Source organism: Pipra filicauda, unplaced genomic scaffold, assembly GCF_003945595.2.
Source record: "Pipra filicauda isolate LSUMZ 115617 unplaced genomic scaffold, ASM394559v2 scaffold193_size2426894_pilon, whole genome shotgun sequence".
Classification (NCBI taxonomy): domain Eukaryota; kingdom Metazoa; phylum Chordata; class Aves; order Passeriformes; family Pipridae; genus Pipra; species Pipra filicauda.
This window is the reverse complement of record NW_024104302.1, coordinates 1,755,724-1,781,073: the sequence shown is the minus strand read 5'-3', so window position 1 is coordinate 1,781,073 and position 25,350 is coordinate 1,755,724. Positions and strand designations below refer to the sequence as shown.

Genomic DNA, 25,350 nt, shown 5'->3' with positions numbered 1-25,350 from the left:
CTACACCACATCCAGGTATGTGGAGAGCGATGTCCGCCGGCGGGGACTGGGACAGCCGGGACAGCGCGGCTCGAGGGGCCCCACGCAGCCGGCATCGCTGGCGAGCAGCCACAGCTCCCGACGGAAGCGCTGGCCCAGGAAGGCGTAGAGCAGCGGGTTAAGGCAGCAGCGCAGGTATGCCAGCCCACCCGTGACCAGCAGCGCCAAGTCCTTGCGGCGGCTTTGGGCGCAGCTCACCTCCCAGCTGGCCAGCAGCTCGGCCGCGTCCAGCAGCACCATCAGGCTGTGGGGTAGCTGCAGGGCCACGAACACCAGCACGAGGGCCAGCAGCACTCGCAGTGCCCGGTGGGGCTGGGCACCACGGGCCGCCAGCAGCGTACGTGCCACAGCCGTGTAGCAGCTCGCCATCACCAGGAAGGGCACCACAAATCCAAGCACCACCTGCACCAGGTTGGTGGCCCCCCGGGCCACCCGTGAGACCACATGGGGGAAGACGACTCGGCAGAGCCGGAGGTCCTGGTGTTGCTCTGCCTGGCTGTAGATGAACTGGGGCAGTGCCAGCAGCGTGGCCAGCAGCCAGGCCAGCCCCGCTGTCAGCCAGCCGTGGCGGCGAGCCCTGGGACGCAGGCGGCAGGCGGCCGGGACCTGCACGATGACCACATAGCGGTCCACACTGATGCAGGTGAGGAAGAGGAAGCCGCTGTAGAAATTGAGGGCGTAGAGACCCTGCAGTGCCTTGCAGGCGGCCGTACCTGGGGACCAGCCCTGCAGCGTGTCAGTGACGGCAAAGGGCAGAGTCAGGAGCAGCAGGAGGTCAGACAGGGCGAGGTGCAGGAGGCAGACGTCAGTGACGCTGTGTGCCCGGCGGTAGCGGGTGTGTGTGAGCAGCACCAGCCCATTCCCCACCGTGCCCAGCAGTGAGAGCAGCAGGTAGACGACAGGCTGGAAGGTGCGGGCAAAGCCCTGAACTGCCTGCTTCTCACAGAGCTCGGGCAGCATGCCAGCCTCCCCCGAGTACTCGTCCTCCCAGGAGTAGAACTCGGTGGTGGCCATCAGCTCCGTTGAGATGGGGCTGGGGGTTGCCTGCACAGAGGGAGACTGAATGAAGAGGGCTCGGTGGTGGCAGCCCGGCCACAGGGTGCAGCACCACACCCAGGGAGGGCAGCCCTTCTCCACCCAACCCCACCTCGGGGAGCCTGGGCGTGCACAGCCCCCAGTCCCCAGCCCCACGTGCAGGGTGGTTTGTCTCACACCCACCCCGCAGCAGTGGGAGGTTCACCATGCTCAGTCATTGCAAGAGCAACCGCACACTTCCCGAGCAGCTGCCTGTGATGCAGAGCTGGTGAAGGGACGTGACCCCGGCTACGACGTCCCCAGCACAGCACCACGTCCCACAGACTAATCCTGCACCTGCCTGGGGAGCTGCTCCAGCATCCCCTGGGGATCAGCACCCAGCCTACAGCCCTGGCTGCCCTGGGCAGTCGGGTCTTGGGGCTCCGCACCACCATCCCTGGGTGGCCAAACCACCCACCCACCCATGCACCACCCTGGGGATCCCAGTGCAGACACAGCCCCACACTCCCTGGCCCTGGCCCCAGATAGGGAGGTCCCAGGGCATCCCACTGCCTCGCACATGTTGCAGGCAGTTGCGCACAGAGCTGCTCAGCCCTGCTCTGGGGCAGTGGGACAGCACTGCAGCCTGGCACTGAACAGCTGGGACCCCATTGCCATGGATGTCAGGATCTGACACAGCTCTGACTCAGAGCAGTCTCCTAACAGCAATTTCACTCTGGCCCATGTCAGCAAGTCCAGGCAGTTGGGCCTGAGCCCCCCCACCTGCTCTGGGGCCACAGGTGGGATCTGAATGCAGTGTCAGGGAAAGATAACTCTCCAGCAGCTCTCCTAGCTCCTTCCCTGCTCTAGGCCCCAGGGAACCGGAACACCAGGTACTGCCCGGATTCCATAGGGTTTTGCCTTTCAGCCCAAACCCACAGGGTTCACAAGAAAACTATCTAAAAAACATAAGAAAAGACAGTGAGGGGGTTCCTGCCCCCAGCAAACCCCTCACCCCACAGCCTCTCACCTGTTTCTGCATTGCACAGCAGGACCTTTCCCGTGTTCGGTGGGTCTGGAGCTGTTGATGTCTCAGCGCTCTGTAACCTGTGGTTTGACCACGTGCCTCTTCTGATACTGAAAACAGTGCAGAGCACAGACCCAGCCCCATGGAGGAAGGTGAGGTGGCTCCCCTCCGGAGCCTGTCCTGAATCTTTTATTTTGTGCATCTTTTACATCTGCATGCTGGAGACAGAAATAGCAGCTCCACTCAGTCCCTGTCATGCAGGACTGTGGGCCAAGCCTGGGAGCACCCAGCCAGGGGAACGGCGTCTGGCCAAGGGTACACAGCATGTGCAGGAGACCCCAGCCCACCCTGGGGCTGTTGGTGGCTCCTCTGCAGGTCTGGAGGGGAGGCTAGAGGGAATAGGGCCAAGAAATTAAGTGTATGCTGCTGTGGGCTGGCACTTAGCTGGGCATAGGAAGGATGCTGCTCAAGTGGGATCAGCAGAGCCATGTCTGGTCCAGGATCATCTCATCCTGATGGAAACATGGTGGTTCCAGGAGCTGGGGTGGCTGCTAGTGCAGGCTGTACCTCCCACCCAGAGGTCCCAGCCTGGCCCTGCACTCTGCATCCCTGCAACCCCAGGCCCCTGTGCCCCTGCACCCCTGTGGCTCTGGGCAGGCATGTTGCTGGTTGTTGACAACAAAATTCCCAGCTCCTCGTTGAGAAGCAGATTAGTTCCTGTGGGGCAGAGGCCCCACTTTCCACTTCCCAGGGGAGAGCAAATTGATCCCCAGCTTTAACAGGCTCCCAGCCGTTTGCCACAGTAATCCCTCAATCCCCCTTTCTCCCCCGCTACATCAGTCTTTGCTGCGGCTTATCCCAGCTCTGCCCTCGGCCCTCCTGCTGCCTCCAGACGGGTGTGGGGTCCCAGGCACTAGCTATGGGGCTGTGCAGCTGTGGAGCTGCTGTGCCCTGGCTGGAGAGTGACTGGGCAGAGGCCTCCAGTCCCTGGGGGTTCCCCAGAGCTCTTTGCTGGAGGGTCATTTCCCCTCCCCTGCTCTTTCTGCAGTGCAGGGATGTGGCTGCAGACCTCTGCCCAGTGCTGGCTCAGGGGGTGCCATCCTACACCCTGCATCCTGGGGGAAGGAGAGGGAGGAGAGTCCCGGGGCCAATGCTGGCCCTACAGCACATCAGGGACTCCGCATGTCCCCACCGGGGCTGTCACAGACCTGACTCAGCACAAGGAGAGAACATGGGGGCTGTGGCCAGAGCAGGTAGCACCCAGGGGTGTCAGGATAAGGTCAGGTGGGCTGTGCCTTTCCTGGGGATGGACCCGAAAGCACTGCTGGGGTCTGGGGGACAGGAGGGCAGGTGCCAATGACCCTGGCACATGGTTCCAGCTCCCGGTAGCAGAACTCTCGGTGCACCACTGGCTGTCCCACATCATCCCCACCACACCTGGGGCTTTCTGTTCCCTCTTTCACTCCCCAGCCCAGGTCTCGACTCTGCCTGGGCAGGAAGGAGCCCCAGCACTGGGTACCCGCAGGTCATGGCTGTGCTGCCCTGCTGAGAGCCAGTGGTGTGGAGCTGCCCTGCCGAGCTCCTGCCCAGCGCCCAGAGCAAGCATGGACCCAGCAGCTGCTGGGGCATCTCCATCCCTCAGAGCTGCTTAGGGCTCCTGGGAGAGTGGGTCTCCTGCTCCTGAGGGGCCAGGGGACACGGGGCACAGAGGGTTTGTAGGTGTATGTAGGGCAGGCAGTCGCCAGCCCCCCCGGCCTCTCTGTGGGCATCTGGGGATTGTTTGGGAGCAGACACGGGCTAAATCCCTTCTTCTGCACCACTGGAGAGAGCAGCGACCCGGAGACCTGAAGGCCTTAATCTGTGGCTTGATTACAAACCGCCGCCACATCTGCTGCGGGGGGGCTGTGGGCACCGCTCCGACCCCCCTTCCAGACCGGGGCTGCAAGGGAATAAGGGCTGGGGGGGCTCGGGGCTCGACAAGGGCCAGGCGCTGCAGAGGAACCTCCCGGGGATGCCAGAGGAGTTCCTGCACGGCCTCGCTATGCCCGTGCACCCCCCCGCGAGCCCACCGAGGCCGGGAGCCGTGTCCCGGTGCAGCCCGAGGCGGCCGGCACCCCGTGGGGCCGAGGACCGGAGGAATCGGGCGGCCGGCTGGAGCATTGCTCCGGGGGGCGGCGAGGGGGGCCAGGGCTCTGCGCTGCGCCAAGCCCGGCCCCCGCGCCCCCCCGGCCCGGTCCCGGCCTCCCCCCCCGCCCCATGGGCGGAGCCGCCGGCCCCGCTCCGCCGTGCGGCTGCAGCACCGGGAGCGGCGGCGTCGAGGGCGCTCGGGGCGCTCAGCATGGGCGCCCGCCGCCTCCTCGGGCTCCTGCTCGCCGCCTGCGTCGGCTTCCTGCGCCCCGGCCCCGGCTGCCTGGCACGTAAGTGGAGCCGCAGTCCCGGGAGCGGCCGCTCCGCACTGCGGGACCGCGCCTGCCACCCTGGCCCCGCATCCCTGAGCCGCCCCCGCAACCCCGCTCTCACGACCATCCCCCGTTCTCCCCCGGGCATCCCTCGGTTTCCTCTACTGCCCCGGTCCGCATCGTCCTCAAGGTCACCGCCGGACACGGGCGTCCGGGTTCTCCCCCTCCCCGCCCCGCCCGGGGCGGCCCCCAGCAGCCCCGCCACCGCCGGCGGAACCGCGCCCGCCCGCAGCCTCCGGGGACCGGGGGAGCCGGGATGCCCCGAGGATCCGGGATGCCCGGGGATGCCGAGGCGAGCGGGGGCGCCCCGCCGGACCTGCCGGGCTCCACCAGCACCTCGGCCAGCGCCGCCGCCCGCCGGGCCGACCCCGCCGCGGGGCTGAACCGGGCCGGGCCCGGTACCGGGGCTTAGGGCATCTGCTCGGGCACGGGGATGGGCGAGGTCTGGGCCGCACTGGACAGTTCCCTGCGGCCCCCGGAGCCGGGACCCTTGGCCCCTTTCCCCAGGGTCGGGGCGAAAAGGGATGGAGGTGGGGGGATGGGGGGCGGTGGACCGGGGGGCGATGGAGCACAAGCCTTGCAGTGAGAGCTGGGGGTGCTCGTGGACTCCCCGGGTTTCGTCCGACACGGCCGGGGGAACCCTGTGAGAGGGGTTCGGGACTCCGACCCCGTCAGAGCGTCTTTTGCCGGTGCCGCGAGGGTTTGCACGGGACCCCCTGGGCTCCCACGAGGGACTGTGACCCGGCAGGGCGGGGCAGGGCGGGACGGGGGGTCCCGTCGCCCACGTCAGTGCAGAGGCGGCTGGTGCGGGCGCCGGGGCCCGCAGAGGTGTGTCAGCTCCGCTGCAGTGGGAGGGGAGAGTGGAGCGGGCCCGCCGCGCCGCCGGCCCGAGGGGGCCGCGGGGTCCCCAAAGCCCTCAGAGGCAGCAGGGTCCCCAGAGCCCACAGAATCTGTAGGGGTCCCCAGAGCCCTCAGAGTCTGCAGGGCCGGGTCGGGAGAGCTTCCATAGGGGCACTGCCCAGCTCAGTGCCCCGAGCACGCCCCCAGCCCCACTCTCCCCACAGGACCATGCTACGATGAGCTCGTCGCTCCCCTTTACTCCTACTCCATCGGTGCCTCCTCCAGATACAACATCTTCTACTCGCCCAGCTTTGCCCGGCTGCACAGTGAGTCCCCCTGCAGGATCGGGACGCAGGTTGGGCGGGGCACGTGGGCCGGGAGGGTCCTCGGCGAGGGCTGAGGAATCCAGTCGGGTGCTGGGGTGGGGCCGAGCAAGAAGCCCCCGCTCAGCTGGGAGCCACTGGGAGCAGGGCTGTGGGATCAGCTGAGCAGCTCCCCCACAGGCACCAGCGGCTGGTCCCCCGATCCCCGGGACAAGCAGCCCTGGCTCCAGATCGACTTGATGCAAAAGCACCGGATCAACGCGGTGGCCACGCAGGGAACCTTCAACACCTATGACTGGCTGACACGCTACATCGTGCTCTATGGAGACCACCCCACCAGCTGGAAACCCTTCTTCCAGCAGGGCAGCAACTGGGTAGGGGGGAGTCCTGAGGTCCCTGTGGGAGGGGGTCCTCTGAGGGGGGCAGAAACCCCTAGCCTGGAGCAAGGTGTTTGACAGTGACCCTTGATCCCCAGACGTTCTTTGGGAATGTGAACGAGAGTGGGGTGGTGCGGCATGACCTGCACTACCCCATCCTTGCACGCTACATCCGCATCATCCCAGTGGCATGGAATCCACGTGGGAAGATCGGGCTGCGCCTGGGCCTCTACGGCTGCCCCTACCGTGAGTACCTGGCCAGGGGCTCCAGCAGCCCTGTGCAGCAGGACCTTGGCTCTAGCACTGTGGAAAACACTCTCAGAGGGGATTGCGCCCAAATGGTCTGCAGCCATGGCATAGACCACAGCAGAAGGGAGTGTTCCCCGTGCCAGGGCACCTGCTGCTGCAGGCAGTGACATGTCTGGGGCTGCTCTGCTCTCCCCAGGGTCGCACGTGCTCTACTTTGATGGGGATGATGCCATCTCCTACCGTTTCCGGGCTAAGAGGGTCAGCACCTTTGAGGATGACATCTCCTTCAACTTCAAAACGCTGGAGCAGGACGGGGTGCTGATGCATGGAGAGGGCTCACAGGGTGACTACATCACGGTGGAGCTCAAACAGGCCCAGCTCCTCCTGCACATCAGCTTAGGTGAGCCAGGGCCAGGGGGCTGAGGACATGGGGCCAGAGGGCTGCCGGCTGACGCTGCCCCTCCCCAGGCAGCAGCCCACTGCACGCCAGTGAGGGCCACACAACAGTGGCGGTGGGCAGCCTCCTGGATGACCAGCACTGGCACTCACTGCACATTGAGCGCCTCGGCCACTACGTCAACCTGACGCTGGACGGGGAGGTCAAGCGCTTCCGCTGCCGTGGCACCTTCGACCAGCTTGACCTCGAAACTGAGGTGGGTGCAGCAGGCGGGGGACTGCCAGGATGCTGACTGGTGGTGTCCCCCCAGAGAGGGACTGACCCTCTCCCTCTGCCTCCCAGATCTTCTTTGGGGGGGTGATTGACCAGGACAAGCAGCACCTCACTTACCGGCAAAACTTCCGGGGCTGCGTGGAGAACATCATCTTCAATGGGGTCAACATCGCTGACCTGGCCCGGCACCGGAGACCCAACATCCGCTTCGAGGTCCAGGCCGGGGGGTGCCCCTTCTCTGGGGGTCCTGTCCCTGCTGTGGGAGGATCCTTTTCCTGAATGTCCTTAGCCCCACTGGGGGGTGACCCCTTGCCTGAGGCCAGGCTCCCTGCCCGCTGTGGGGTGGTGCGGGGCTGGGCAGCAGCCGTGCTCAGCCAAGCGGCACCACATTGACCATGCAAGGTTATCCCTGGCCTGGGGTGCCTGCCTGGTTCTACCAGGCATTGGAATCGATTGGGCATGATTGGGGCCAGGATTGTGGGGATGGGAGGGGCCTCCCTGCCATGGGAACATCCCCTTCCTCACCTCCTCCCGTGGTTGTCCCCAGGGCAGCGTGGGCCACTACTGCCAGGACCAGCTGAACACCCCCATCACCTTTGCTGGCATCAACAATTACCTGCGGGTGCCAGGGATCCCACGGAGGAACCGCCTGGCCGTCAGCTTCCGCTTCCGCTCCTGGGACACCACTGGGCTCCTGCTCTACACCAACTTCTCTAGTGGCCTGGGCTCCCTCGAGATGGTGCTGAGCGAGGGGCAGGTCAATGTTTCCATTTCCCAGCCTGGCAAGAAGAAGCTGGAGTTTGCCGCAGGTGGGCTGGGGAGCCAGCGTGGGCAGTGGGGCCAGTGTGGCAGTGGAGCCTCCCCACACACCCTCCTGTCCCCACAGGGTATCGCCTGAATGACGGCTTCTGGCACTCAGTGCACCTGGTGGCACGGGAAGGCTCAGCTGTTGTGACCATTGATGATGATGATGGCGCTGAGTTTCGGGTGGCACACCCATTCCAGCTCCTTACTGGCAGCCAATACTTCTTTGGAGGTGGGCAGTGGGGTAGAGGCCAGGGCGACATGTACCTAGGGGCTGCTCACCCTGCTCTGTCTTGCAGGCTGCCCCAAGCCAGCCTCAGTCACCGGCTGCAGGTCAAACCAGACAGCCTTCCATGGCTGCCTGCAGATGCTGAACGTGGACTTGCTGCCCGTGGATGTGGAGCTGCTGGTGCATCAGCGGCTGGCGCAGTACCACAATGTGTTCTTCAATGTCTGCGGCATCACGGACAGGTATCGACTGGGACAGGGGTGCTGCCTGGGAGTGAGGGGCACTGGGGGGCTGTGCTGGTGCTGGGACAGGAGCCCTCTGCACCCTCAGGTGCACCCCCAACCTGTGTGAGCATGACAGCCGCTGCATCCAGTCCTGGGATGACTTCATGTGCATCTGCGACCTGACGGGGTACAAGGGGGAGACCTGTCACAAATGTGAGCCTGGAGACTTGTGGGTCAGGGACAATAAGGGCACTTGTGGCCCCTCCCTCTGCCTAGTATCCCCCTCACACTGACCCCCACCTCATTCTTCTCTTTCAGCCCTTTACAAAGAATCATGTGATGCTTACCGGGTCAGCGGGAAAACCTCGGGCAACTACACCATCGACCCGGATGGCAGCGGGCCACTCAAGCCCTTCATGGTGTACTGTGACATCCGAGGTGGGGGCAGTAGGAGGCCAGGGGGTCCCTCTGTCCTGTGCCCCTGGGGACCAGCCCTGCCTGTGTATTGGGGCTGGAGCAGGATAGAGGTAGTGAGGGTGTCCTGGGGGTCCAGTCCTAAAAGCTCCCTGTCAGTGCAGAGGACCGAGCATGGACCATCATCCGTCACAACCGCCACTACGCCACACGGGTGACGGGCTCCAGTGTGGACCAGCTCTACCTGGGGGCTGTAGAGTACTGGAACGCCTCCTGGGCTGAGGTCTCAGCACTGGCCAATGCCTCTGAGTACTGCGAGCAGCGCATCGAGTTCCACTGCTACAACTCTCGCCTGCTCAACACTCCCTGTGAGTGCTGGGGGGACTGGGGCTGCACTGCAGGGCTGTGCTCTGGGACTGTCTTCACCATCCCCTGTGCTTGCAGCTGGGCTGCCCTTCAGCTTCTGGATGGGCCGGAATGATGAACGGCACTACTACTGGGGTGGCTCACGGCCGGGCATCCAGCGCTGCGCCTGCGGGCTGGACAAGAACTGTGCCGACCCCCAGTACTTCTGCAACTGTGATGCCGACCATGCACTGTGGTGAGTGGCGGGGTCTGCAGGACAGAGGCTGAGGGGTGGGGGCTGCAGTCATGGGGGGCACAGACTCTGGGGCCCTCAGATGGGGGTAATAGGGGTGCAGGCTGGCAAAGGGACAGAAGCCCCTCACGGCCACTCTGATGCACACACCATTTGCAGGAGGACAGACAAAGGTCTGCTGACCTTTGTGGACCACTTGCCTGTCACCCAGGTTGTGGTTGGAGACACCAACCGCACTGGCTCTGAAGCCCAGTTCCTGCTGGGGCCCCTGCGATGCTACGGAGACCGTGAGTGACCAGCCCCACGGAAGGTCCCCTGCCTGCAGAGTGCCTACACCCACAGGGGTCCCACACCTGCGAGGTCCCCCACACAGGGAGGGTCCTTGTTCATCCCTCACTGCCTCTCCTGCTCCCCACAGGCAACACCTGGAACACCGTCTCCTTCAACAGGGGTGCAGCCCTGATCTTCCCCACCTTCCAGGCCAATCACAGCCTTGACATCTCCTTCTACTTCAAGACTACTGCCCTATCTGGAGTCTTCCTGGAGAACCCTGGCACCAGAAACTACATCCGCATTGAGCTCAACAGTACGGGGGGCAAGGGGGGCAGGGCTGAGGGGGGCGGCAGGGCTGGGGGGCTCCTCACAACACCACATCCTTGCAGCCACCAGGGATGTGGTGTTTATCTACGACATTGGGAACGGGGATGAGAACCTGACGGTGCGGTCAGTGGTGCCCTGGAACGATGATGAGTGGCACCAGGTGAAGGCTGAGCTCAACGTCAAGCTGGCACGGCTGCGGGTGGACAAGCTGCCCTGGGTGGTCCGGCCGGCCCCCCCGCAGAGCTTCGTCCGCCTGGAGTTTGACAGGCCCCTCTATGTCGGTGAGAGCCCCTGGCTGTGGCCCCACACCCCCAGGTCCCTGTGTGCCACAGGGTACCGAACCTCGGCCCCACTGCAGGTGCAGCGGAGCACAAGATGCGCCCATTCCTGGGGTGCCTGCGGGGGCTGCGGATGAACGGGGTGACGCTCAACCTGGAGGGCAAGGCCAACGAGACGGAGGGTGTGCGGGTCAACTGCACCGGCTACTGCCAGGACCCGCCGGTGCCCTGCCAGAACAGCGGGCTCTGCGTTGAGCACTACAGCCACTACAGCTGCAACTGCAGCATCTCTGCCTTCACCGGGCCCTTCTGCAATCACGGTGAGGGCTGTGCTCCGTGGGGTGAGAGGGGCTGAGGAGCTGACGCTTCCCTCACCCCGTGGGCTCCCCCCCAGACATCGGCGGGTACTTTGAGGAGGGCACCTGGGTGCGGTACAACATCCTGCCCGTGTCTCTGTACGCCGCCCGCGAGTTCGCCAGCATCATCAGCAGCCCCTGGCAGCCCCTGCCTGGCTACAACCTCACCAGCGAGGAGGTCAGCTTCAGCTTCAGCACCACCTCAGCGCCCGCTGTGCTGCTCTATGTCAGCACCTTTGTAAAGGACTATATGGCCGTGCTCATCAAGGATGATGGTGAGGGCAGGGCTCCCTGCCCTGGGGCTCACACAGAGCCTGAGGGGACCCCCCCCAAGTTCTGGGGCTGCACGGGACCCTCCTCTCTGTGGATGCTACTCCCCAGCCCTATAGACGAGCTGGACGTGTCCACTGAGAGCTCTGGCCCTGCTGATGGCCTCCACTGCCTGCAGGGAGCCTGCAGTTACGCTACCAGCTGGGCACCAGCCCCTACGTTTTCGCCCTCACCACCAAGCCAGTGACAGATGGGAGGCCCCACCATGTCAACATCACCCGCCTGCACCGCACATTGTATACCCAGGTACGGGCCAGGGCACCCTCCCCGCAGGGCCTGGGGGCTTTGGGGCTGCAGGTCAGGCTGAGAGGGGTATAGGTGGGGTGGCTTCATGGGCACTGACACTGGGCACCTGCCTCCCAGGTGGACTATCTCCCCGTCATGGAGCAACAGTTCTCCCTGTTTGTGGACAGAAAGCTGGACTCTCCCAAAAACCTCTACCTGGGCCGTGTGATGGGTGAGCTGGGTCCAGCCCTTGGCCACCCCTTTCCCATGCTGGAGTCTCCAGGGTCTCCTCTGCCCAGCATGGCCCTTGCTCTCCAGGAGGGATGAGCTATCTCCTTCTGTACTCCCACAGAAACCGGTGTGATTGACCCCGAGATCCAGCGCTACAACACACCTGGCTTCTCAGGCTGCCTCTCAGGGGTGAAGTTCAACACCCTCGTGCCCCTCAAAACCATCTTCTACCCCACCAGTGCCCTGCGGCCCTACAGCATTCGGGGGGAGCTGGTGGAGTCAAGCTGTGCCTCAATGCTCCCCCTTACCACCATCCTCATCCCTCCTGAGATGGACCCCTGGTACATGGGCATCGGTAGGTGCTGTGGTGGGACCCTGGCTTGAACAGAGCCCCTGACAAGCACCAGCTGCAGAGGGGAAGCTCCAGCACAAGACCTCGCTGCAGCCCACTCTCAGCTACCCACTCTATCTCTGCAGAGTTCCCCCATGTGCACGACGACGGCTGGATTGGGATCATCATTGGGTGTAAGTGAAGCCCCTGGATGGTGTCTCATGCTCTGCCCTGGCCCTGCACCTCCTTCCCAGATCCTCACTGCTGCCTCTCCCCCACAGTTGTGATCTTCCTGCTTCTGCTGTTGGGGGGGCTGCTGGCACTGCTGTACTTCTACCACCACCGCTACAAGGGCTCCTACCACACCAACGAACCCAAGGCCATCCAGGACTACGGCAGTGCTACCAAACCAGCGTCAGCACGCAAGGACCAGAACTTGCCCCAGATCCTGGAGGAGGCGAGAGGGGAATAGCAGGGGCTGGGGGTGGGACAGGCTCACAGCCCCCACATCCCCAAGACCTGCCCGGGGATGAGCGAGCGTCGCGGGACCAAAGGGCCGAGCACACCTGAACTGCCAACATCCTCCTCTGGACGGCCCAGACCGCACCGACCACCATCTCCTCCCCGTGGCCACCACCGACTGGCCCCGGAGCACGGCTGTGACCTGCCGAGCCCCAGCCCCACTCGCCCTGGGCACGGCAGCAGCCCCCTCGCCGGAGGCAGGCTGCTGCCCCCGCAGCTGCCAAATCCCGCCTGGCCTCCCGTGGGGAGCCCCGGGCCCGGCCCCCACCCTCCCTCTGGCCGGGGGCACCTGGCTGCTGCCACCCGTTAGCGCTGCCCGCGTAGATGACCCGCTGCTTTGCTCGCTTCGCCAGCGCCACGCAGAGCCACGAGCACTGGCCCCGCACAGCCGGGGCGCCGAGCAATACCTTGCGCCGGCGCCGCGCATGCCGCCGCTGCACCTTGCTGAGATGCTGCTTTCATAAGATCAGGTACAGATCCTTTCTACCATTTTTGTTGCTGGATATTCTACTACACTCTGGGTTTTTTTATTCTATCGGTTTGTATAAAAAACCAAACGGAAGCTCCCGCGGGCCCGACGTTCCGCGTGTCATGGTGCGTGGTCTGTAGTTTGCTACTTCTCTGTATGAAGTGCCAGTCCTGCTGATAACCTCCAGCCCAGGGAAAGCTCCTGTTCACTCGCTGTGTTGTGGTAAGACGATGTTACAGAAACGCATTTATCTACCCAAAGGCCTGGCTCCACTGGGCACTTTATTTTTAAAAATCCTGTTCTGTTGAATGAGATGTGAGGATAATCAAATAAAGGCAGAATGACGGCGTTTGACACTCCCCAGCCTTCCCTTTGGCAGCCCAGGCAGATCCTCTCCCCTCACCCTAGCTTAGCCTGCACCAGGAGAGGGACCACACAGACACCAGCAATTCCTGCTCCTGGAATGGGATTGCAGGGTGTAATTAGCCAGGGCTAGAGGCAGCTCAGCTGCTGCTGCACACACACATTGTGTCCTGCTTTCCCTGCCACACACCTCTGTCCCCTCCCCACCCTGAGCCAGTGTGATTTGGGCAGCTGGCAGTTCCTGACCACTCGCGATTCCCCCTGGGCTCTGAGGAGCCATGGCTGGGCTGAGCCCAGCAGGCAGGGGACGGGCAGGGAACAGGCAGGGAACAGGCTGCTGCCAGCTGCTCCCGAAGTAACAGAGACCAGCAAGCAGGGGAGGGTCTTGGCTACCACTTTATTATGACAAAGGCTACAAGCCATGTTATTTAAAGTGCATTATTATTACCATTATTCACCGTCAACAAACCACAGACAAAAGCCTGGCATAGTGCAGCTATGGCCAAGGTGGCAGAAGATGCTGAGCCAAGAGCAGGGTTGAGGAGAGCCAGGCAGACGGAGGAGGCAGGGAGCAGGGCTCAGGCAGGTGCTGGGGTACAAGCACTGCTCCAGACAAACCCAAACACCTCCAAGCTCCAGGAGGGCATCATGGACAGTGGGAAGGATGGACAGACAGCCTGGCCTGCCGTGGCAGGGAACTGGGGAAGCATGGTGAGGGCTGGGCCAGGGAGAGCTTGGCTCCCAGGCAGACACAGCAGCTCTCTGTGTTCTTGTACCACACAGCTGGAAGGGGGCTGGGGGGCCCCAGCCCCCTCGGTGCCAGGCCAGGGCTTGGCCAGGCTCCCTGCACCATCCTGGGAACCCAGCCCTGGACAGTGGGCAGAGCACGGCCCAGCACCCAGCACCAGGCTGGGCAGGTAGCTGGCAGCCCATGTGGCTCTCAGGGGACAGCCCCAACCTTCAGGTCATGCCAGGCCCCATCAGCCTGCCCTGTTCCAAACCCAGAGCGATGTCCCTGCAAAGGTGCTGACGGATGCAGGTCGCCCAGGATGCCTGCAGTCCCTCCATACCCAGCATGAAACACAGGGCCCAGCCACCAACTGGGGATTAGTTTAAAGTGCTTTTTTCTTTCCTTTTTGCATTGGGCGCTAAGGCCAAACCTCACCCTGCCAGAGAATATTTCCCCTTTATCCCCAGGGCCAGAGGATCACAAAGCCCAAGGCAGGTTTCTGAGGAGCCTTCCCTGGGCCACCATGGGCACTGACTTTAACATTGTCTCTACCCAGCTCAGTGGCATCCCTATTCAAAGTGACATGTTGCATAGTGCTGCTCTCCCATCCCCAGGTATCCCTTGGTGCCAACTCCAGCCATGGCTGGGTGGTTCCTGTGCCCCAGCCAGCTGGGGCAGAGGGGAAACCACCTTGGGACAGCAGCTGGGGCACAGGCACTGCTCACACTCCTGCCCTGAGTCTCTCTGGGTGTCTGGATGGAAAGTAGCACTTGTGACACACACAGCAGTGGGAACAGCAGCAGTCATGTCAGCGTGAAGCAAACATGGCATTGCTTACAAGGTGCAGCAGCAAGGTGTGCCGGGACTGCCCCCGGGCCTAGATGATGTCTGTCTCCCTCTCTATGCCAACGTACTTCAGGGCATCTGCCTGGCTGTACCTGCAAGACAGGAAGTCACGGCTGCAGCAATGACCTCCCACAGTCCCCACAAACCTCTACAGAAGGTGGGGTCACACCTGCAGCCCACTCCCCTGCTGTCCAAGGTACCTGTAGTCAAAGAAGAGCTCCTCTCCTGCCTGGATGGCTCTCTTAGCGAAGATGCCAATCCGGTGGTCTCCGTTCACCATTACAACTGCAACCAGAGAGATGATATCAGAGACGGGCAGCCCCAGCTTGGACCAGAGCTCTCACAGCACTGTACCCTGCCTGGTCTGACTGGGCAGGGGGATCTCACCTTTGGCATAGCAATTGGGGTTCACTGAGTGATTAGCAAAGCGGATTTTATTTCCTTTGCGGGTGGCGTCAACAACAAAATCTATTTAAAAAAAAAAAAAGAAAAAAAAGAAGAAAACTGTGGTATAAGGCCAGGCCTGTCACCTGGGCTGAGCCTGCCTGCCTGGCCAGCAGCCCTGGCCTCTCCAGCCCTGGCAGCCCCAGGGAATTACCATTGTTGAGGTTGAAGAGGAAGCTGGACATGTACTTGTCATAGACCTTTCCGCGCCGGTCAGCCTCGTCCTGGGAAATGAGCTGTAGAGGGAGAACGCCTTGAAAGACTCAGCAGCTGAGGGGTGAGCCAGGCACTCACCTGCCTCCCAGAAAAACGCTCCTGCCCTCCCTCCCATCTCACAGGCAGGAGCTCGCCAGGGCTCCCAGGGATGGGGCAGAGGCCAGAGCAGGGTTCCCAGGGAGCAGTGCACATAGAACATGCTCCTCCACAGTGGAGGGCCAGAGGTACTGAGATGTGTTCTGAAATAGCACAAGACTCACTCTCCAAACCTGGTCAGTGAGCCCATGGCCATGGCAGAGCTGGGGAAGGCAGCTGTCCCTGCTGTCCCCATGGCTGAAGGAAGCCCTCCCCCCACAGGCAGACCCCCGTGCGCCCGGCACAGCAGCACTGACCTCCCCACAGTACTCGGAGATGAACTCGTTCTTCTGCACAGCCTCCTTGATGAAAGTGCCCCAGCCAGCCACGTCTGATGGGGCCAGCAACAAATGCTGGAACCAAGGTGAAAGGAAGTGGGAAGGGTTGGCAGGTACAGCACCTCACAGCACCCAGATCACAGGGGCAGAGGGGAGTCAGTGTCCATCCAGCATCCCCTTGTTATGGTGACACATGGTTCCCTACAGACTTACACCATTATATGGAGCTGCACAGGACTTGACACACACTAATTTGCAACTTTCTCTGATTTTTTTTTTTAATGCAAAATCCCTTGCCCTGACCAGCAGAATTCAAGACTAAACCTTTCTCTGGAGCCACTTTTTTTTACACTCACTTGCTCTCAACCCTTCCTCACGTAACTCACGTCTCCTGATTTTCACATCCACAATCCCCACTCCAGAGTAAGTGCTGCAGAAGCCCGGGGCAGAGCAGCTTCTCTTCCAGACCTCAGCACTCAGGCAGCTGCGGGGGCCTCATGCCCCCCTCCCACACAGCAGCAGCAGCTGTGTATCAGCCCTGAGGCAGCCCCTGCCATGCTGCTGTCAATACCTTTTTGAGACCTCGCTGGATGCTGCAGTTCTTGCAGGAGACCACCTTGCAGTCCCAGTGCTCCGAAGCGCCGCAGGTGAGGCAGAGGTCGGGGTCGCACTCCCGCACAGCCAGGTAGCACGGGCACTGCTTGGTGTTGCACTGGGTCTTACAGCGGCAGCCCGGGAAGCGGTTCTGACCTGCAGTGACACAGCCCACGGGTTTGCACTGTGAGGTTTGGCAGAGAACAGAGGGGCCACGCAGGGTCCCTGCCCCAGATGTTCCTCCCCTAGCCAGGTCTCACCCCAGCAGGCCCTGGGCAGGGACAGAACAAAGCCTCTCCATTACAGAGCTGGGAATGAAAGCCCAGACACGAAAAACAAACATGGCAGAGCAGTGACCCAATGCCCATCCTAAATGCTGGTCACACATCCTGCTCACAGGGGACCAGCAGCAGAGCACCCATGGGATACAGATACCGTGATGAGCATTCTCTAACAGCAGCATCTCAGCTGCCAAGAGTTGCAGGGCAGCATGGAACTATTTCCCTTTGGACTTTAACAGCTGCTAATCAAACTGCTGCAGATGGACAGAGCAGTGAGTGCAGGAATAAAGCAGGCCCCTGGCATGCCCCAGCTCTGCACCCTCCCTCTGCTCTGTGCCAGGAGAGCTGGCTGCTTTCCTGCCCAGTAGTCCTCGGTCTCTCCTTACAGTCAGGGTTGCACTGGCAGAACTTCTCACAGAAATTCTGAGTCATGATGCAAGGGCAGGAGCTGTCACAGGGGTGTTCCGGATGGTCACAGGGCTGGTAGTTGTACACCTGGGTTGGTGAATTATCTAGAGCAAGATGAGAAATGCCCGGATTAGAAGCTGTACGTTGCAGGAATCTTTTCAAAGCAGCACATGCAGGGCACTGGAGCAGAGAAGGTGCAAGCTTCTCATCTGCCTGCACTGGTGAGGGCTCCCACAGGCACAAGGCTGTGCTCACTGACCACAGCCCAGTGTACAGCAGGGCTGCACACCAGCTCTCAGCCTCCCCCTGGCTGCAGCAAACCCCACCAGAAGTGTGGCCTCAGCGGGCACTGGCACAGCCACAACGCCCCCGGCACCCCAGGGAGCCTGGCTGGGCAGAGCTGCTCCCCTCTGCACTGCAGAGCTGCCAGGATGGTGAGCAGGACATGGCTGTCCCACTGTGGCAGTCAGAGCTGGAGAACTCGACCCTCACAAACCTCCCATGACACAGCCACAGCCAACACTACCTTTCTTCAGCTGGATCTTCCTGCAGTGTGCAGCCCACAGCCTGGAAAAGGAGCAGAAAGGGTTGAGGGGATGCATGAGCCATCAGGGAGAGCCGGCCAGGACTGCTCTGCACCGGCAGCCAGCACAGCAGAGACAGGCTTGGCAGGTTCATGCATTAGTGATCAGCAGCCGCCATAAAATGGAGAAAGATGAGAGCAATGCAGCTGCAGCAGAAGCTTTTTAAGGCAAACACCAGAGCCAGAATAATACTGGACACACTGGGATCAGCACAGAAAGTGGGTCACAGGTTGAGGAGCTGAGGATGAGGCTGCTGTTAGGGCAGTGGCAGCAGAGGCTGCAGCCAGCAGTGCCCTGTCTTTGGGCTGAGCCCAGGGCCACAGGGCCACCGAGACCCCAGAACCACCGAGCCTCCAGCAAGGGCAGCAGCCCTCGAGCTGGGCCAGGGCCAGCACCCAGTGGCAGCACCAGCAGTCCCGTGTGACAGCAGGATGTGTGCACAGATGGGAGCCAGATGGGGATTACCAGGAATGCGTTGGCACAAAAAGGAGTGGATCTGGTTGCATTTAAAGAACAAAACAAGCTTGTCCCACACTTGCCTGTGCTTCCTTTTCTTCTTCTGGGATGGATTCATTAATTCATTTGTTGGCAGTTTTGTTATAAGTGATTCCTTCACGGCAAACTGAAAGACCTACCAGAGAACAGAAGCAAAAAGACGAAACAGGTTCAGTGCACTTCAGTTGTTTTATCAAAAGCATAATCAGAGAGTGTGAGCAAGCACACACAGCGGGGCTCCCAGTCCCAGGCCCAGTGAGCAGCAGCTTTGCCCTGTTTCTCTGCCCATGTGCTCCTCCTGCCTGGGAAACCAGCGCTTGCTTGCCCGGCTGCAACACACAGGAGGGAACCCACAGCACTGGCACAGAGGGTTTGCTCTGTCAACAGCAGCACTGCTGCAGAGTAACACCCTGGACTCCAAACGTGTTGATGTGACACCTTCCTCGGGGAGGTTTGTGGCAGAGAAATAAAACCAACAGGCAGCGGCTCTGGCCCCTCTCCTGCTGCTGTATCGCCTGCTCTGGGCACCCACCTGTTTGCAGGTCTTTGTCCCCAGCAGCCTGGCAATGGAGCAGAAGTTGTTGAAGTAGGTCCCGTGGAAGACACGGAAGAGTGACTCCTCAGCTCCCGTCCACTCCACAGGCTCCTGTGGCGTCTCCACTGCAAACAGCTGGGAGGAGGCCGGGCTCAGCTTCTGCTTGGTGGGGGTTTGGCAGCGGGAGTTGGCCTCTGGCAGGAAAGGCAGATGTTAAGCCAAACACACCCTGGAAGAAGGCATCTGGCCGTCGTGGTTCTGGGGGCCAGTGGTCCCCTCATAGTGCCTCACAACCCTGCACTGCACTCCTGGCCACACACTCCTGCCTCTGGCTGGGAACAGTGCTCAGAGCCAAGGGCTCGCTCTGAGCTTTGCAGGTCCCAGGAAAGCTCTCGCTTTTCTTGCCAACTTTCCTTCTTCCTGGGAGAGGACAGTGAATCCAATAACAGCAAGGGCAGGGCTGGTGTCCCTCAGGTTTTCTGGGAACACCGACTGTTTGCTAACTCCAAACTTCCCAGCTGTGCTGGAAGCAGAGGGGACCCCGGGAGAACTCCAGCTGTGAGAACCCACCCGCCCTCACTGCCCACACCAGAGGTGAGCGGGTGTCCCGGGGCTGGCACCGTACCCGAGGAGCTAGAGGCCCACTCGTTGCCCGTGTCCCGGTCACTGTCACCCTCCCTGGTCTCGGTGACTGCTGGGGTGTTGGAGCAGGACGCACCCACCACGTGGTGCCGGCGGCGGCGCCGGCCTGAGCACTTGGACCGGGGGTTGTGCAGCGCAGCAAACTCCTTGGCTCCTTCCTGCAAGCAGAGCAGAAGACAAGACGAGTGGCAGATGACCAGGGGAGGCAGGAAGGCTTTTCTACAGGCCCTGGGACAAACCCCGTCCTGCCACCACCAAGAACAGGTGGAAGAGGCCGGCCATGTGTGGTCTCTTCAGCAAGTGCCAAACCCTGCCTGGTCAGCAGAGGCTTCCTGGCCCTGGCCCCCCCTCAGCCCACTCCTCTGTATCTTCCTGGCCTCTTGTTCTGCTCCTTTTTAACCTGGGTTTAATTTCTCTAACACTGCACTGAGTCCAGAGAAATCATTTGTCACACAATTTCCCATCTGCTAGCTCTGGAATTAGTCTTTGCTGGACATCTGCTAAAATATGCATCTGGTAAGGTCTGCATTTGCATTCACGCTGTCCTGAATCCAACAAGGACTAGAACTAATTCTGGAAGTTGTGAAAAAGGTCCACAGAGCTCTGCAGAGCAGGGCTGGCCAGGGCACTTCTCTTGTGGTTTCTAAAGCAGCAACGCAGAAACGTACCAGCCAGAGGAAACAGTCTGCGCCGCAAGGATCTGGCTCAATCTTGGTCTCTCTATTCTTTCGTTTGTACACATTAGGAGTAGCATGAAAAGCTGAAAAAGTAACAGTTATCTTTACTATTAGCATTCTCCAAGAGTCTCCCCCCACTCTGCAAGGGACAGGAAGCGGGAGCCTGTGTGTCCAAGGGCTCCTGTGGCAGTTGAACCCCAGGGCAGCCCTGCTCCAACCCACAATGGGGACTCGGCAGCTTGGAAAGGAGAGGCCATAGGAAAAGGATCTGCTTTCAGACTGAAACAAAAAGACCACGTGATCTTAATATTATATCTTTTAATAAATAATTCACTGGAAAAAGTCCTGTGACTTCCCAAAGAAGCCCTTAGACCTGGAGAACAGCAGGTCCAGCAGCTAAGCAGTATCCAAAAGGCTTTGGCAGGACCAACCGCAGGAACAGGACTAAGATGAAGCTGTAAGTTCCAGTGAGGCAACAAAACACAGGGGCATGTCCAGACTTTGGCAGTGAAACATTCATGCCTTTCACTGACGAGCTTCTGCAAAGCAAGAGCAAAGTCTGGTGGTGGCAGGACTACGGCACAAACTGCCGGGAGCTCGGATGAGGCGTGCTGAGCGCGGAGAGGGGACGGCCACGCAGGTCGGTCTGCCGTCCGCGGGAGCAAAGAGTGGAGCCGTCTGTACAAAAGGCTTCTGGGCACCTGTCAGCTCCTAAGGCCCCACTGCAAACTCGGGAGGCACCACCCTCCAGAGACTGCAGCACGGACTAAGCAAGGCGTGCAGAGGAAAACCGAGGAGAGAGGGCTCTAGGGAAGCGTCCGGCCGAGACGGCACTTACGATGCAGAAAGCAGTCGTATTTGAAGCAGCGGCGGCAGAAGAGGGTGTGGAAGGAATGCAGGGACTGCTCCCGCTGCACTGACTTGGCACATGGCCCGTCGATGTTGGGAGTGCACTGTGGCGGCAGCACGTTGGGGTCCGACACCTCCGTGAGCTCCCGGTACCTGTTGACAAACAGAAACACCCAGGGATGTGCACGCTCTCCCATTTGGGACACTTTACACGGCTACGTCACTACCTGGGCCCGTCAGACTCTGGCCCAGGTACCTCGAGGCCGAACTGCAGTTTGTAAGGTTTTGTAAGGTTCAAAACGTGCTCTGCCCATGGAGCCTGCAGGCACCAAGCTCTGTGGCCTGGCCAGAGCTGGCCTCTGAAACAGAGATTTCAGCTCTTGCTAAGAAAGGTAACAGAACCCAAGCAGAGATCCTCTACCTCTCTTTCATATCCTCTGGAAAGCCGTACTCAGGAAACATGGAAGAAATGGCAGTGAATATCATGTCATTGGGGAAACGCTTCTTGGAACACTTCTTGCTACCTACAAAGAAGAGGAGACAGAATTCCTCAGCCAAGCTGATGTGAACGGGCCTTTCCTTCTCACACAGAGCAATTCCAGCGATGTTCAGGTTTGTATTTTAAGACAGAAATGTAATCCCACACACAATGGATAAGCCTAAAGTCCTGCAACCAGGCTAAGGCATTTTCAGAATCACTTTCAGCAGAGTATGATGTACTGCTGGAAGAATCAACATTTCTTAAGCATTATTACTATTTATTTGTCCCAGGGCAGGACTTTCAGACAATGCTTTTCTACATCCACAAAGGTCCTGGTACTTGTGGCACCCAAATCACCACAGATCAAGGACAAAGACAAAACTACTTGTCAGCATTCCTAAGGTCATCGAGGACACAGGAAAATCCTACAGACCAGAGCTTCCTCTAGGTAACAAGAGCTCCAGGTGCCACAGGAGAGGGAAGAGAAACACTAATACATGGAAAGCGGGTCTGGAAGGGATTTGAAATGTCCCATCTCCCTGCCTCCCACAGAAACAGATCCACCCACACCTCCCTGATAGGTGCTTGCCAGACCAGCACTTGAAAACCTCCACACGCAGAGCTCCCACAGCCTCCTCAGATAACACCCAGCTCTGCTAATCTCACCAGGAAATGGGTTTCCAGATGACTCATCTAAATTACTTCTCATCACACTTTAAGCTGGTGATTTCTTGTCCTGTCCACAGTGGACAGTGAGAACAACCCAGAGCAGGATGGAAACGTGACCACCATAATGCCTATTTCTGTGGCCAAACCCACCTTCTGCTGCAATTCGCTTTCTTTTCCTTGTGACTGGCAGCTCCTCTTTCCCATCCTCCTGTTTCACCTCAGAATCATTGTGTCCTTCCTCTTCCTCATCCGAGTACTGATTCAGGGCGTTCACTAGCTCCAGGAATACGGCATCGCTGATGAGGACTGACCCTGAGATCATTTCTGAAACACAGAGATGTGGGACTGCCACCATCCTTCTCACTCCTTGCCATGGCAAACCACAGGCCAGCCACATCACTGCTACCAGCCGAGCCCTTCTCTCAGTTTTGTCAGGAGTGTTTTATCGTTTTCAGCAACGTGGGGACAGGCCACATCAGAGTTTTCCCTGCCTTTCTCCCCCCAGGCAGTTTTATGATGGGACAGGCAGTGCTGCAGGGGAATATACTGGCTTTTCATTGATTAAACTCTTGGCTAAAGTCACAAGCAGAACAGAGTTGTTGAGTTCCTCCCACCCCCTTGCATATTTTCAGCATCCCAGAGGAGCCTGTGAATCCCTGTGCACAGAAGTATCTGCTCCAGAGCACCTCAGGCCTAGAATGGAGCAGGATATCCAAAGGCAGGACTGTGTCCTTGCAAAGGAGAACAGCAGGCACAGTCCCGTTTCCCTGCTCTGAGAGCTCCCACAGAAAACCTGGTTACTGCTGCCACCTTTTGACTTCTGAATTACTTAGATATGTTATTTGCAAGAGACTGAACCATAAAACCACAGGATGGGTTGGGCTGGACAGGACCTTAAAGCTCATCTCATTCCACCTCTTGCCATGAACAGGGCACTAGATCAGGTTGCTCCACGTCCCATCCAACCTGGCCTTGAAGGGACAGGGCTGGCTGCTCCCAGGTTACCTTCCTCTCCGTGAACTTTCCCATCATAGTTATTAATAAGTTCTTCAATGAAGGTTTCATCTTCTTCCTTCACCTCGTCACCCATGTAAGGGATATTGCACAGAACTGTTTCATCCTCCACCTGAAGAGAGATCAGACACAAATCAGAAAAGCAGCATTTGCTGATACCAGCGAGGCTGTGGCCGAGGCTGCTCCAGTCCCTCACACCTGCCAACAACACAGGGACCAGCAGAAGTTCAGATGTCTCATCCCTGACATGTCAGTGCTATCCCACTGTCACCCAGTCACAAAGGAAAGGACCTGTCTAAGAAATAAAATTCTTTGTTTAAAAGGACATAAAAATCCTAGGAAAAAACCCAAATAAAGCGAGACCCCAAAAAACATATTTACTCCTTGAGCCCTGTGAAGCAACTCCTTGACCCTGCCAAAGAGTCATATGTAAAGGCCACCTGGCTGCCACAGTGTGGACACATGGCTGGCTTATGGGATTCCACAAAACGAGCATCTAAAACAACACTTTCCATCATCTCTCGAGCAGACATTGCCTGAAACAAGTGGGTTGAAGAACCACTTCCCAGCTGTGTAACAATCACACACCAACCACACACCTTGCGCCCCACAGCCTCCCACATACCATGAAATTCTGCTGAAGAGGGGACCAGGAGTACATAATGGGAACTAGTGCCACCGTGTTCAGGGTCCTCATGTACAGTGTCTGGCTTGAAAATCCTGGGAAAATGCTCTCAACAGTGCACTGGAATACAAGTACAGAGAAGGGCAGTGAGGAACCACCCTGGGAGGCTGCCCCAGCCTGAGAGAAAACAGAATTCAAAGACAAAGGACAAAGACATGGAAGCCCCACATCCACTCTGTGATTCCTGCACAGGAAAAAGCCTTTGGAGTACTTTTTGCCCATTTCTGCATCCCAGAAGTGCAAGGCACAGCCTGACACTGACCTAGGACAGCAAAACCTCATCCCATATCCCCACAGAGCCCTGGTTCCAGTCCCCACTTGCTGCTGCTGTGCTCCTTTTCCACTGCACACCTGTTTCAGGAACGGGTGCCCACTGACTGGCTTCATCAACTGCACCGGCTGCACTCGCAGCTTCTTCCAGTCTTCATTCAGGATTTGAGTCTTTTCATGAACCTTCGCAAAGTTAGCCACAAAAAGAGCCTGAAAGGAGAGAAAGGAGCTCTCAAAATTTAAGAAATCCCGTTGAGAACACTAAAATTCTTCCTGAGATTCTCTTTTGAGCATCAAAACACAAACAAGGCTGAGCAATTCAGATTGGTGATACTCATTAGATGAAATTCTAATTAAACTCAGCATTGGTACAAAACTGCGCTGAGAACCCACCCAACAGCCAGGGAGCTTAGGGCAACTCCTGGTCCCAGCTGACCCCCTCTGAAATCCTGCTGCCAAGAGAAAGTCATCTGAAACCCACAGCACTGAGAGGGTTCAGCAGGGAGATACTGTAAAAACCAAGTGGGAACAAGCCCTTTTGGGCTCATCCAACAGCCTTCTGTGTGCGAGAGCAATCGCCCACATGGCCCGAGACCAAGGACAGAGCACGGGGAAAAGCAGCATCTGTTCCCACTGATCTAGCCTGCAAGTCAAGAACAGCTTATCAATCCACGGGCTGACACCCCCTGGCACTGCTTGGACTCTCTGAGCTGAAGGGAAGCGTTTCAGGGATGCCCCAGCCCAGCCCTTGCCATGCCTGTACCTTTGCCCCCATGTTCGCCTGGAACCTCTTGAGCTGCCGCAGACGCATGTACTCGGACTTGACCTTCCTCTTCCAGTACATGATGCACTTCGATGTCGGAGGAGTGGCAATTTCCATTTTTCTATAACAGTACAGAAAGAACATCAAATAACGGAGAGCTCAATCCCGGAAACAAGTGATATTAGAAAAACATCCCTGCGGATTTTAAATGCATCATGGACTTGAACCAGGCAAAATAATGGCCCGGTCGGTCTGCAGTGCTCCTCCCTGCGGAACACCCGCGGCCGAGGCGCACGAACAGGCCCGGGACAGCAGCGAGGGGCGGCGCTGACCGGGACCGGCCGCTCCTGCCCCGCGAGCCCCCGGGGCAGCGCCTGACCCCGGGGCGTTGCTGGGGTCCCTGATCCCCCTCCGGGACATGACGCCGGAGAGCCGCAGGTCCAGCTCCAGCCGCTCCCGCGCCGCTCCGGCCGGGCCCGTGCGCTCCGAGAACACGCACCGGAGCGAGCCGGGGCCGGCGACGCCGGCGGGCCGGGGAGCGGGGCTGGGCCCCGAAGCCACCCGGGGTCCCGGCCGGTACTGCGGGACCCCGCTCCCCTCCCGGGACCCCCCGGCCCCGCCCGCACTCACTGCTCGGCCATCGCGACACGGGGAGGCCGCGCGCCCCCTCGGCACTGCGCGCGCGCCGGCCCCGCCCCGCCCGGCCCCAGGCCCCAGGCCCCGCCCAGACCAGCCTCAGGCCCCGCCCAGACCAATCTCAGGCCCCGCCCCGCCTGGCCCCA

At 59.9% G+C, this 25,350-nt stretch overlaps 3 protein-coding genes across 3 annotated transcripts; 1 reads left to right on the top strand and 2 right to left on the bottom strand.

The window, feature by feature from the left end:
- CCR10 (C-C motif chemokine receptor 10) lies at positions 1-4,420 on the bottom strand. Its single transcript, XM_027747916.2, has 3 exons — positions 4,150-4,420; positions 2,084-2,190; positions 1-1,083 (listed from the first exon to the last, which is right to left on the bottom strand). Exons 1-3 carry the CDS (start codon positions 4,418-4,420, stop codon positions 1-3), a joined length of 1,461 nt encoding a protein of 486 aa, XP_027603717.2.
- Positions 4,360-12,968, top strand: CNTNAP1 (contactin associated protein 1). Its single transcript, XM_027747266.2, has 24 exons — positions 4,360-4,497; positions 5,604-5,705; positions 5,883-6,076; positions 6,178-6,325; positions 6,525-6,728; positions 6,797-6,981; positions 7,068-7,211; positions 7,546-7,807; positions 7,885-8,034; positions 8,102-8,273; positions 8,362-8,468; positions 8,574-8,693; positions 8,834-9,037; positions 9,114-9,270; positions 9,427-9,554; positions 9,686-9,853; positions 9,930-10,148; positions 10,226-10,465; positions 10,540-10,776; positions 10,950-11,077; positions 11,195-11,288; positions 11,409-11,642; positions 11,765-11,812; positions 11,900-12,968. The coding sequence occupies exons 1-24, from the start codon at positions 4,419-4,421 to the stop codon at positions 12,088-12,090; spliced, it is 3,915 nt and encodes a 1,304-aa protein (XP_027603067.2). The 5' UTR covers positions 4,360-4,418; the 3' UTR covers positions 12,091-12,968.
- A 382-nt stretch (positions 12,969-13,350) lies between these two features.
- EZH1 (enhancer of zeste 1 polycomb repressive complex 2 subunit) lies at positions 13,351-25,276 on the bottom strand. The gene is made up of 20 exons (XM_027747279.2): positions 25,199-25,276; positions 24,569-24,689; positions 23,887-24,015; positions 23,476-23,595; positions 22,842-22,962; positions 21,987-22,160; positions 21,108-21,210; positions 20,676-20,839; positions 19,829-19,920; positions 19,144-19,318; positions 18,516-18,712; positions 18,028-18,119; positions 17,431-17,471; positions 16,883-17,008; positions 16,193-16,371; positions 15,601-15,696; positions 15,147-15,228; positions 14,936-15,016; positions 14,749-14,833; positions 13,351-14,640 (listed from the first exon to the last, which is right to left on the bottom strand). Exons 1-20 carry the CDS (start codon positions 25,207-25,209, stop codon positions 14,580-14,582), a joined length of 2,250 nt encoding a protein of 749 aa, XP_027603080.1. The 5' UTR covers positions 25,210-25,276; the 3' UTR covers positions 13,351-14,579.
- Positions 25,277-25,350: the final 74 nt, after the last annotated feature.

What these genes read in the sequence shown, in the direction of transcription:
- CCR10 (XM_027747916.2), bottom strand. Translation starts at nt 4,420, where the DNA reads ATGCTGAGCGCCCCGAGCGCCCTCGACGCCGCCGCTCCCGGTGCTGCA. An exon ending in GGACACGGCTCCCGGCCTCG is followed by an intron (nt 2,191 to 4,149) that starts GTGGGCTCGCGG and finishes CACTGTTTTCAG; the next exon opens with TATCAGAAGAGGCACGTGGT. An exon ending in GCTGTGCAATGCAGAAACAG is followed by an intron (nt 1,084 to 2,083) that starts GTGAGAGGCTGT and finishes CCCTCTGTGCAG; the next exon opens with GCAACCCCCAGCCCCATCTC.
- CNTNAP1 (XM_027747266.2), top strand. Translation starts at nt 4,419, where the DNA reads ATGGGCGCCCGCCGCCTCCTCGGGCTCCTGCTCGCCGCCTGCGTCGGC. An exon ending in CCTCTACGGCTGCCCCTACC is followed by an intron (nt 6,326 to 6,524) that starts GTGAGTACCTGG and finishes TGCTCTCCCCAG; the next exon opens with GGTCGCACGTGCTCTACTTT. An exon ending in CCCCTGGTACATGGGCATCG is followed by an intron (nt 11,643 to 11,764) that starts GTAGGTGCTGTG and finishes CTATCTCTGCAG; the next exon opens with AGTTCCCCCATGTGCACGAC.
- EZH1 (XM_027747279.2), bottom strand. An exon ending in GAAAGTTCACGGAGAGGAAG is followed by an intron (nt 22,161 to 22,841) that starts GTAACCTGGGAG and finishes TCTGTGTTTCAG; the next exon opens with AAATGATCTCAGGGTCAGTC. An exon ending in CAGACTGTTTCCTCTGGCTG is followed by an intron (nt 19,319 to 19,828) that starts GTACGTTTCTGC and finishes CTCTGCTTGCAG; the next exon opens with GAAGGAGCCAAGGAGTTTGC.